This window comes from Rhodnius prolixus, unplaced genomic scaffold (genome assembly GCF_049639745.1).
Source record: "Rhodnius prolixus isolate KJV_2025 unplaced genomic scaffold, Rpr scaffold_1, whole genome shotgun sequence".
Taxonomy (NCBI): Eukaryota; Metazoa; Arthropoda; class Insecta; order Hemiptera; family Reduviidae; genus Rhodnius; species Rhodnius prolixus.
The window spans coordinates 20,012,408-20,024,945 of record NW_027411581.1 but is presented as its reverse complement, the minus strand read 5'-3'; the positions used below and the strand labels follow the sequence as shown (position 1 = coordinate 20,024,945).

General features: G+C 33.0%; 1 protein-coding gene and 1 long non-coding RNA gene across 14 annotated transcripts in view; both read left to right on the top strand.

The window, feature by feature from the left end:
- Window positions 1-12,538, top strand: part of Zasp66 (PDZ_signaling and DUF4749 domain-containing protein Zasp66) — a 59,618-nt gene that overhangs the window by 23,779 nt on the left and 23,301 nt on the right. For all 13 annotated transcript variants that reach the window (XM_074114582.1, XM_074114589.1, XM_074114567.1 and 10 more), the window contains exons 3-4: window positions 5,776-5,924; window positions 7,398-7,614. In XM_074114582.1, coding sequence (XP_073970683.1) covers window positions 5,776-5,924; window positions 7,398-7,614 — 366 coding nt within the window. The remainder of the gene's footprint in view (window positions 1-5,775; window positions 5,925-7,397; window positions 7,615-12,538) is intronic.
- Window positions 40-2,623, top strand: LOC141447282 (uncharacterized). The gene is made up of 3 exons (XR_012454244.1): window positions 40-129; window positions 203-287; window positions 1,753-2,623. It is a non-coding gene; the product is annotated as an uncharacterized lncRNA (long non-coding RNA).

Here is a 12,538-nt window from a genome sequence, read left to right as displayed (position 1 = left end):
TTTATATTTGTTTAATTTTCTATTTAAATAAATTCATATACTAGTCCATTTGGCGATGTGTCATGCTGGAAACACATTTGGATTCGTTCCAATTTTTGCGACTCAGATTTCGGGCTTTTTGTGTTTCTGGTAAATAAACAGTTATTACACTAAAGTTACTTTTTTCTTTTTAAATAATAATAATTGCTACCGCTATTTATAGGAAATGTTATTATTGATTCCTCCTTCATGAATGAAAGGGAAGTGTAGTTTGTGTTCACTATTTGGCGAAAATATACCAGTTCAGTGTAAGAATTGATTTTATTTATTTTTTTAGAATATCCTAAATAAACTGTATTTAAAAAAAACTGTAGCTATGTTTGACCATTAATATAAATGTTATTTGTGCCTGATATCCTCGCTTCCCTAAAGGAAGTGCCCTAAAACTATTTTTCTAGCAATATGTTTTCGTCAGAGATATAGAGCCATATGTATGTTATGTGCAGTATTTACAAACTTTAGAGGAAATATGAAGTAATAATAATAGGAAACATTTTATAAAACGCCCACAAAATAAAAAATTAACCAATTAATAAATGCAACCTGTAAAATGCGTCATGTTGTGGAATTTTATCACAGAGAGGAAAACCTACTAAAATTTAAAGAAATTCGTTGGATTCATTTTCGAAATAATCTCAAACATAAAAGTCTTATGGTAGTTTACTTTTCAAATTTTTCAATGTTCTCTGCTCTAAATATTTTAAAAATGATTTAATACCTTGGGTTACTACTTGATTGCATGCTAGCATTTACTAAATACGAGTATATTAGCTCAGTCTCCGATAGATCAGTGAGGCAGTCTTTTCCCTCTCCTGAACAGAAACTTATATCTTAACTGTTGCAGTAAGAAACTAATATTTTTTTTATTATATAGTCTTTATTTATTAAAATAAAGTTATAAATAAAATACACTTCTGGGTATACAAAATAAATTATAAAGACAACTGCCACGGTCAAAGACCGTCAGCGGAAAGAAACTAATATATACCTAAATTTACGCCCGATATTATTTTATATTACATATTAGAATATATATTTGGAATATAACAAAGACACGATGCTGTGTCTTTGAAAGATATAAACATTAAAGATTAAAGCACGTCTTGCTCGCTATAACTTACACGTTAAGGTTTTAATTTTTTTTTTTTAAATTTGTAAATATGCTTTGAATCTTAGCCTAAGATTTAACTTCAGGCAAATTCTATTATTTTGTTTTGTTTAGTCTATAATATAGACTATATTAAAGGAAGTTAACATCAAACACTTGGACTTGTAAATAAATAAATTTCAAACATTTCGTTTAAGGGATGAATTCAGTAAAATTTCAGTTCAACACAAAAAATTAAAAATGGAAATAAAAAATCTCTTTCGATAACAAACTCGCTGGCTGAAACAATAAAAAAGTAAAGTGCTATTTCGCAACATGTTAAAAAGCTTTCTGAAGCTAAAATAGAATATAAATAGAAACCAAGCGGGAAGCTAAATAGGCTGGAAAGAACAGTGCGCCATTCGTTAACTAGTCGATGCTTCTTTTTTCTGTCTTGGTGTTAAAAATTATCACCATGTTCATTGGAGTCCGCTGTAGGCATAATTTTGATGAAGTGCTTCTTATTTTCAAATGAACCTAAGAATTTCAATTCATTGAACCAAAGTCTGTTAAAAACAAACTTTTGTTAAATAAAGTAAGTAACCGAAAATATGTTTCATTTTCAGATTGGTTTCACAAAATTAACTCCAACCATCAGTATATTAAAGATAAAACAATTATTTTCAGCATGAACTATTGCATCAGTTATTGCTCTTAATGTTCCCATAAAGAGACATTACTACCGTGTTTTGAGTCTTGCAGATATTACTGGAGAATAAGGAATTTACTTGTTGTATGCATGAAATCTCTTAAGGAATATGTGATTATCAGGACTGATTCTCCAAGAGAGATTCTCCAAACTTGGAAACTCTCCGGCATAAATTGTTGGATCCCGGCTAAAGAAAAGTGCGGTACCATTGAGCCACGCAAATGCTATGAATAGACTCGATTTCGTAGAGCACCAACTTTAAGTTTTATTTATCCAAATAATTCTTTCTAACTAAAACTTCCACCTGCCTCTCTACGGCCAGCGTACTCAAAAAGTTTTTTATAAAATAATCTGCGATTTAATCATCTTTTATCATTTTAAACAAACACAGATCTCTACTTACTGAAGCAATAAATTTTCTCGCTTTGTTTATTTTTCAATTTTAAGATGGGATACAATACACTGAAAGTTAAAGAATACCGATTAATCTCTCTGATTTAATTATATTTATAATCAGAGCTGCCATCAAACTGTATTTGTGTAAAGAAAAAAGCAACATAAAGTTTGGCAGCCAACATAAAACAAACTATAAACACTTTTTGACTAGTTGGCACACTAGATTTAATGAGAAGGGATTGAATAAGTGTAAAATGGTGAATTTCTGTACTGTGACCCTGTTTACATGATGAGTAATACTGCCTAAATATTTTGTCTTCAATCCAAAATTTGTGACTAGCAAATAAAATTCTTTCATTTGAACGCTTTCTCTTTTTTCTCAATATTTATGGAAGTTTAGAAAATTGAATTGAATATTTGGTACCTTTAGATTGTGAGTTATTCCTTAGTCTTGACCAAAGTGCAGACAGACCTTTTTCTAGAAAATGTCGAACTCATTGGAACCTTGAAACGGTTATTCTGGTGAAAACTGGATTACATAAATTTGATACAGACGCCATGTTTCAAGAAATACAAAAAATTAGGTGGAAGTGAGTCATTTTTTCCGATGAGGCTAAACGCGCCCAGCTGCCAATTTTGTCTTGGACGGTGATGGTTTCACATCTGTACTTTACTCTTTACAAAGTTTCTAATTTACACATGACATGCTGGACTTCAACAGGGAATCTCCCACTTACAAATCAACGCTCAAACCACTACACAATCCCTTTTGGACAACAAAGAAATAAAAAACAAACAAATGTGAATCTCTCACACACATTTGTGTGCACATTTATTCCGCAGATTTTTCAACATACATGGTATTTTATCGGTATATTTATTCCCCAGTAGCAAGACGTTTGTGGTTAAACCAGTTGATTGCTAGTTGATACTAAGAACGAAAATCAAAATACCCAACACCGTTTTTAAATCAAATCAAAGGTATGTTAACAAAATATTTTTCAAACCATGTTAATTGAAAATTTTAGGATGACTAAAAATCCTAAATCCAATTTAAAATCCATATTTCACCAAATAATGTTAAGAATATTTAATTATAGTTCACAGCTCACAGTAACCTTCACACACTTATTGTCAATGAGTTATAATAAAGTTCTGTTTCCAGCCTCCGATAGCTCACTATCCCGAATCTCTTTTCTAATATCTTCTCTTCACACCGCCAAAAAGGTTACATTCAGTATAGAACCCACATTTTAAACACAAGTATCACGAATGTTTTACCATAAAAGAATTCGTTTTCGAATCAATTTACTGGTAACTGACTTTTCTGTCTAATATAAATAAGTGAAAATAAAGAATAGAACAAATTACTTGAATGCATTAGGCAAGAGAAATATATGTATACTTGATTTATGAGCGCCTACCCAGTGGCAGAACCAGAAATAAATCTTAAGAACAAGCACAATTGACTTGTGCACCATCAATAACTAAAACCTAATTAATAACTTCAGTATATTTCTTCTAGGTTATATTAAAAAGAAAAGAAAAGAGAAACACGAGTGTTCACTGGTTTTAGTATCCAATGTTAAATATAGGGCATCCCAGTAAAATATTATTAGCTATTTTGATGACAACACTCACACACACACAAACGTATCAGTTTTCATGAATATTTTTGTTAAATTTTCTAAAGTGGGTGTGAATATTAATGATGAAGGATGTGTTCACTTGAATTAAGTTACATGATAATGTGAAAAGTTCATTGTGCATTTCATTAATCTAAACTCCATCACTATTACTATAGTCAAATTGGAACAAGCACGTTAAGTATGTATAATTTTAGAACATGTGTAGGCCTACGAAAGTGACACAGATTATCATACTTCCTTGTATTATAAGTGGCCACCATTTGTGTTATTGACCTGTTCTTGATTAAATTGATGGGAGTAAGGTGTTCTTAGTTAGGCTGTTCATGTAACCAATTATCTGAAGAAATTTATTTTTACGTTACGAGGGTCGTTTGAAAAGTCCGTGCAAAAATAAAAACTATTTTGGGGTAAACCTTTTTTATTTTTCACATAGTCTCCTTTTAGGCTTATACACTTCGTCCAACGCTGCTCTAGTTTGTTGATCCCTTCCGAATAATAGGATTTGTCCAAGTCTGAAAAATAGCCATTCGTTTCTGCAATCACCTCCTCATTTGAATAAAATCTTTTTCCCGCCAGCCATTTCCTAATATTGGGGAACAAATAGTAGTCCGAGGGAGCCAAGTCTGGAGAATAGGGGGGATGTGAAACGAGTTGGAACCCTATTTCCATTAATTTTGCGACCACAACTGCTGAGGTGTGAGCTGGTGCGTTGTCGTGATGGAAAAGGACTTTTTTGTGGGCCAATCGTGGGCGTTTTTCTTGCAGCTCGGTTTTCAAACGGTCCAATAACGATGAATAATATGCACCTGTAATAGTTTTACCCTTATCCAGATAGTCGATGAGGATTATTCCTTGCGAATCCCAAAAGACAGTCGCCATAATCTTTTCGGCCGAAGGAACGGTCTTCGCCTCTTTTGGCGCAGATTCCCCCTTGGTAACACATTGTTTAGATTGTTCTTTGATCTCAGGAGTGTAGTGATGTATCCATGTTTCATCCACAGTGACGAAACGACGCTTAAAGTCCTGCGGATTCTTCTGGAACAGCTGCAAACCGTCCTTGCAACACTTCACACGATTTCGTTTTTGGTCAAGCGTGAGCAATCGCGGCACCCATCTTGCGGATAGCTTTGTCATGTCCAAATGTTGATGCAAAATATTATGTACCCGTTCATTCGAGATGCCCACAGCACTAGCAATCTCACGCACCTTCACTCTTCTGTCATCCATCACCATATCATGGATTTTATCAATGATTTCTGGAGTAGTAACCTCAACAGGGCGTCCAGAACGTTCAGCGTCACTTGTGCCCATATGGCCACTCCGAAAATTTTGAAACCACTTATAAACTGTTCTAATCGAAGGTGCAGAGTCACCATAATGTTTATCAAGCTTCTCTTTAGTCTCCTCAGGCGTTTTGCCTTTCATAAAGTAGTGTTTAATCAACACACGAAATTCTTTTTCGTCCATTTTTTGAAAATCACTCGACTTCCTCGATTCAAACGAATGCCAAACACAAAGAAATAGACCGATCTGGCTGAAACTTGGTGTGTGTTCTTCCAAGAGATGCTACTAACTAAACATAACCTCGATACGCGCCAGTAGTGCTATCTCTCTGACTTTGCACGGACTTTTCAAACGACCCTCGTACATTAATAGTTATTGTCAACGGTATTCCTGTAATGAAAATATAATTACATATATTAATATATTCTCTATTAAGTATAGTTCAAACACATTGGCAAATCAAATTTCATCTGTTTCCCCTTTTTCTATCGCTCTTAGAAAAGCCAATTTTTTTTTTAAATTTAAGGTGCGTCTACATCTGAGATCATTGGCTCCCGTAGCCTTTTGTTTTTGTCAGTATCATAAAAATAAATGATGATGTATAATTTCAGGCAGTTGCTGGTACACCAGCTGAGGGCAATGTCAAACCAGGGGATGAAATATTGCAGATAGGTGATTATGATGCCAGAGATATCAGACATCAAGATGCACAGGCAATGTTCAAGAATGCTGGAAACACAATTCGCCTCGTCATTTATAGGTTATTATGTAGAAAAATGATTACAAAACTTAATTGTGATGAAAGCTTAGTTCTGCCTGAATATATTAGCTTAATAGAAAAATTCAGAGCTTTTTTTTCAGCGAGAGGCTTTTTCAATTTGGTAGCCACAGTTAAGTTTTATTTTCAGCCACCTTCAGTGCAAACAGCCTTTGTACACAACAAGCACATAGTTCACATTTATGTTTATTCAGTATTCGATTCACATGAAGTGAGGACTGTAGAGTTCTCTACGTTCCAATCTTCTATTCGGAAAACCCTTCTAACCATTTTTCCAACTTCATCCTCTAATTTCATTGAAAGAATCTTTCTTCTTTTTTATGTCACTATCAATCTTCAGGTACCTTTTTTTATGGAAGCCATATCTTTCGTTTTAAAATCCTGTATCTTTAACTCACTTCTCACTTAATGGTCTAATTTCTTTACAATCTTTCTGACCAGGTCAACAACAACCTGGTGGTTAGCCATGAAAAAGGTACAGTTTACGATCATTCAATCAACCGGCGGGAACTCCCTACGTTAGAATTTTCCTTCAAACCTTTGGAGGCTTATAACGGATTGGATAAGTCGTTGATGCTGAAATTGCCACTTTTGAGAGCACCTCCACTGATGAGAATGAGATTCAGAAATGAAAACTGCAAATCAATTTATAGAAGTTATGTAAACAGTGATACAGAACTGTTGCAGATCAGATCTGTTATTTATATGCATTTCTTTTACAGTGCGAATCTTGCTTTCTGAATCTCATTTATTATTCGAAGCAAAAAAAAAGATAATGCACTAAAGATTAAGTTAGGCTAACCCTATATAAATTATCTTATTAAATCTTATTTTCATTCAGTTTAAAAGAATTTTTTTGACTAGAAATAGGTTTAATTTGTTTAAAAAATATTGCGTGACTTGACTAAAAAAGGTAAGCTTTGAAAGTTGTTAAAATTAACTGCAGCTCATCTTGTCAATTATACAAGAGTCAATATTTAAAAAATGTTAATTACTCTTGAGATAAATGGTTGCATTTTTCATTTCGTTTGGAACTGTCATTAACTCGAGTTAATATACATATTTTTACGAGGTACAGCAACCTGCACAATGCTACTATAGATGAACAGATTGCCTAGTAGTCTGCGAATGACAGTCTTAAGTCCAAGGTTATTTAAGACAAAATACTACCACTTTTTTTTTTCAAATTTTTGAGATACTCATTTCAATGAGTTTAGAAATGAGAGAGGAACAGTTTATTCTAGTAATACATCACAGCTTGAATCTTCAGTACTTCTTAGGGAAATAGAGAAACTGACCTCTATGGTATTAAAAAACAAGTATGGTGACAAAAATACTAATATAATTTATAACTGGAACGTAACGAACTGTTAGAACCTTCTATAGATTTTTTTTGAAGTGTAGTTTCAGACGGCCATGGTACCATTATCGTAATATTCGTTCTTCATGTTTCAGGCAAGGAGGCGAATACAGTGCCCGTTCTAGCCGTGATAGCAGTGTAGATCCAATGGGACTTCCTCGATCAATAGGGTCATTGTCAGAACACTATTATGACCAAATTGGTCCAAATTCTATAAACTCAGCGCTTCTATCTCCTCATTCCCGCAGTTCGTCAGTAGTATCGCCTCACAGACAAGAGCTAGAAGAAGAGCTGGTAGCCGTTACTGAACAGGTGAGTCTTCTTGCAAGTTTGTTTTCGTTTGATATTTAAACTACTGAAGGATCCAAATCTACTACAAAGTGCGCTTCTGTACTTGCGCCTCTTCATGAACTCTGCAATTACCCGTAAAATTATTTTATCTGTCAATATCAAATCCACAAACCTATGCTTTGGCTCCGTTTGTAGCGTTGCTCACTTCTGTAGAAATAATAATACCATTTTTTGTGAGCTTTTATGTTAATATAAGTAAAAAAAATAAATAAAATTCATCAAAACGATGTCAAAACTGGTTGTAGTTAACCGAAACATGGTTGTTTCTCATTAAAAAAGAATCTTTTTAAAAACATCTTACAATATTTTTAAGTTTAATAGTCACAAATTCAAAGTTTTTGAGCCCAACTTTGTGGTAGTTAACGTTGATATTAGCAGTAAACTTATACACCAAAAACAGCTTATTTAAAATCAATATCAAGTTGCTTGTAAACAAATTCTTTTCGGTATTTACTATTACTTCTTTAAGGTTAAGTAAATTAGAAAATAAACTTTGTTTTCCTATATTTACCTGGCTGTTGATATTATGCAATAATATTTGGCAAAGGTTCAATGTTTAAAATCAAAACAGTTGGGGTAGTGCCATAACAAGTACAAAGGGAACAATGGAGTCTATAACATTATTTTTGCTTCTGTTTTTCAAGCAAAAGAAATTATGATTAAATTTAGAACTAAATAATAGTTCAAATAAAATGTTTAGGAAACATGTAAAATTTAAATGTACTCATTTAAGTATAAAAACTGTTTACAAATCAGATCGGTGTTGCAGAGTCATATGTTAGAAAAATGGACTTCATATTGAAAACCTTGATTTATGACGTTTTTTAACTTAAGGATGGGCATTGCTCACAACCTTGTATGAGGTAAATAGATGCTCAGGCATCCTGGGCCAAACTCATTCAGTTAGTCCTTGTACTGAAAACCAGAACTAAGCTTAGATTTTCTCTTCCTGGGTGCTTGTTACAGTCCACTCTTCTGTGATGGATAGTGTTTTCTGGAACGGGGTAATACTATCTGAAGGCCGGAAATGAATTAAGAAATTTCTAGGTGCCAATGACCTCGGGTGTTGACGAGGCGTTAATAACAAAAATATAATAAATAATTATAAAAAGCTGGAGCTTTTAGAAAATAGACTGCAATATTATTAGAATTTTCCTGCCCCGGAATCGTGGAGGCCGAAAGAAAGTGTGCTGGAATTGCACTGTCTTAATCGTCAGAAAAGTGACACAGACAAATGGCATAACAAACCGGTTTACATGAAGAAGTGGCGAAAGTACCTGGGGCTCATCCAAGAAACTGCCTCTCAATATAAGAGTGGTAATAGTGCCAATGGAGATGTTGGTGTTCGGAGTGATCCCTTGCTCTCGCGAAGAAGACTTGTGCGAACTAAGGCAGGATAGAGGACTCATAATGCAGATGCAGAGGGCGATAGTTTTCAGTCAGGAATGACTTTAATACCACAGGTTTCCTTACATTGGCGGCGGGACTGGGAACATGGAGAATAGATTATTAATACACAAATCTTATTAGGAGTTCATAAATTTAGATTTTAACGCTCTAATCCTTCGAAATAGATTTTATCTCAAATGTATTGTGCCAAAAATATTTTGGATTTTCATAGATTCATGCCAGTTACAAACGTTGGACGTAACGTTAGGGAACTGAGACGGTTATAAAAGAAACAATATTCTTATCTCAAATACTGGCAAACACAAAACTTGCGTTCTTAAGAGCATGAAAGAATTCAATAAATCAAAGCTAGTAACATATTTGAATAATAAGTAACCTCTAAACTACCAAATTCTTGTAAAATAGTAAATAAAAAAGCCTGCTTTTTGAGGAGCACTTCAGGATTAATACCACATTCAAGAATATATTTGTCCTCAGGGTTTTTTTTAAAAAAAAAATTTTGTAAATAATAAATAAATAAAGCTTAACACTGTAACAGAGGCGTAAATAAAATTTTGGGGTTTCCGTTTTTTTTAAATAATTAATAATATCCTAATGAAAATATTTAAAGGATTTCTGACAGATTTTCGCTCAGGTTTTACTAGATAGCCTCACCCTCAAATACTATAAAATAGTTTGCAGATATTAATATGTAGAGACGAGGCAGTGGCAGTAGCGTAGCTTGCCAATTTAGTTTAGATGTATGTGCTATTATTGGGTATAGTAACCTCCCCAAAATACCCAGCTTTCAGTAATATAAAAATAGGGTGTCTCTTTTCAACATTCTTCTCATTTCATCTCAGTTTCAAATCTCCCAAGTTTAGAATTGAAAAGTTTTTTGCGGCTTATATTTTTAATGAGCTAAATTTCATTCAAGATGGAACAAAATTAATCTTCCATAAAATGAACTGCATATGAACGTGACATAACACACCAATGTTTTAGGTTTTACTCTCAAAAATACTTTCTTCATATGAAACTCATCTCAGAGGATGGGAAAAAAACCAGAAAAACAGTGGTTGTTGATCATTACTCGATCTTTCTTCCTGCAATGGCTAATTGTTATTCAATCGCTAATTGGCACTTACATTGCATCACTAATGTTTGCTTGGAAGAGTGACCATTAACCCAAGGACCTGAGTGTAAAACAAAAAGTGTTAGCTCTAAAAGACAAAGAAACTTATCAATGTTTTTTATAGACATTAACAACAGTCGAAAAAAGTTTAGTAAAGTCCCATTTGAGAACAAATCGGAATATTTGTAATACTCTTCTATTTTTGAAAATTTGTATTTCTTAGTTCGTTAACTATTCACCTAATTTTTAAGTAGGGCTTATATTACATTCGGGTGTGTATTTTCCGAAGCGATTTTTTTTATTTCATTTTTTGGAGAGAGAATTTACAATTATTTATCTAACGTTTCCTTTACCTTGATAATTAATATTAAAGCATATGATCAGGGTTTAAAAGATGAAGTGAAAGTGTAAAAGGTTGAAGTAAATAATATTTTGGTAAGTATTTAACAAATAACTGATTAGTTTTCATTTATCATTAGTGTACAAAATTATGAATTTGATTTTTTAAAAAAAGAAAGTGAATCCTTCTATTAGAGGTCTTTGCTCTGGCAAGATCGTAACTATTGATTTAATTTCTTCACTGTAGTTGTAGTTTAATTGTTGCAAATAATCTATAAACAAAATTAAGCACAGCATAAAGTTAGAAGTCAGTTTAGGCATGATTAACAGTAATTTGAGAGAAATCAGAAGAATGAATGACTGTATTAAAATCAATGAGTCGAATTAAATTATTATGAATCGCCAAAATTACGAATTTTTTTAATTCAAATCATGCTAATAAATAGGAGTAGTTTAAAGGCTACAATTTTTAAGGTTTCCAGAATAATATTTTAAGTACCTACATTAGACTTGGTGCAAACATTGTCTGTTCCCATGAGTGCAAACCCTAAAGTACCTACATATAATGTGAATATCATAAATTAAATATTTTTGACTGTTCTCTCTAGTCTTAATAACTAAATTTTAGCAAAATTTTTAAAAGAAAAACTCTACTCTCGTATCTTGTGTTCACCGTCCATCTTTTAAAACATGTAGCCTTCAAATCTTATCTATTCATTTTTATTTTCGGTTCTGCCTTTTTATCTCATTGGTACTTCACTTTTCCTCCTTACAAATTTAGCTGTAACAGTTGGAAAATAAGTTTTTCATCGAGTGCCATTAATGGTGGTGTTTATTTAAAATTGCGTATTTACCGTTGGGCTGGTTCTCTGCCTACTTCTCCTTAAATTTGTTCTATCAGTTGAGGGCTGCATCGTGAACATTATTTACATCCCAACTTGTGAACCAAAGAAGGATGTAGACCTTATATTTGCGCCACAACTGATATGTTTAAAAGTTCAGTCAGTTAATCTTGGAATTTTAAGCCTGTTTCATTGGAATATCTATTAACATAAAGCATAATTTAGGCGATTCCAATTAATTTAATTGGAAACCGTTGTCTTAATGCAGAATAATTTGCATGATCAGAATGATCAGGTTATTCCTTTTCCCCCGACAAGAGGTCTCGTTACCAGTGACATTTTAAAAGGTCTGGTAGGATTCCTTGGGTTGGTTAGAGTGGGCTGGATGGTGTGTAAGTACGATTTAAAGATGGCCAATTTATTGTGAAATATTTAAAATAGTTTTTGTGTTAAAGACTCTTACGATTGGAAAGTTTAGGGCAGTGTGTAAAATAGTGTTTGTAATATTATAGGGTTATTCCGTGGATTGCAGAAAATGTTTAGTTCTGTGCGGCTTGTGTTCATTTAATGTTCTGTCACTTTAATGCTTCAGTTCCCAAGAGTTAAAGTCCAACTTGTTCCAATAATATTTAGTAAAAGTGAAACATGTCTGTCGAGTAAACTTTTAAGATGGAGGTCTTTTTATGTCTTTTCCATGGAGTTAAATCTTATCTAACAGATTTCGTTATATATGAGCTTTCCTTACTAGCCGCCTGTTACAGGAGATTGTCATTAACCTCTTTAGTGAGGTAAGATTGTGTTGATGTTGACAGTCAGATTGTTCGCACTCTGATCCGTAAATGTTTCGGGCTTACATTAGATTTAATTAATTTTGGTCTTCCAAATTTTGAAATGTTCTCGAATGAGGCTTAATTTGAAAACAAACTTATGGAGTAAATTGAAGCAGCAACTATCTCCTCGCTTAATGGTGTCCACCTTCATGAAATTCAGTTTATATTTTGTTTAGTGATGTGAAAAGAGTTATTAACTAAATTAATTAAAGAGAATTAACTGTTTTCTATTGTTTGTATTGTACAATGAGATTATTTTTCATTTTTTAACCAGTTAAATAGCATAAATAAAACAAAAAATCTACATTAAAATAAAAAATTCCCAGACTAGATCATTAATAATATATCTG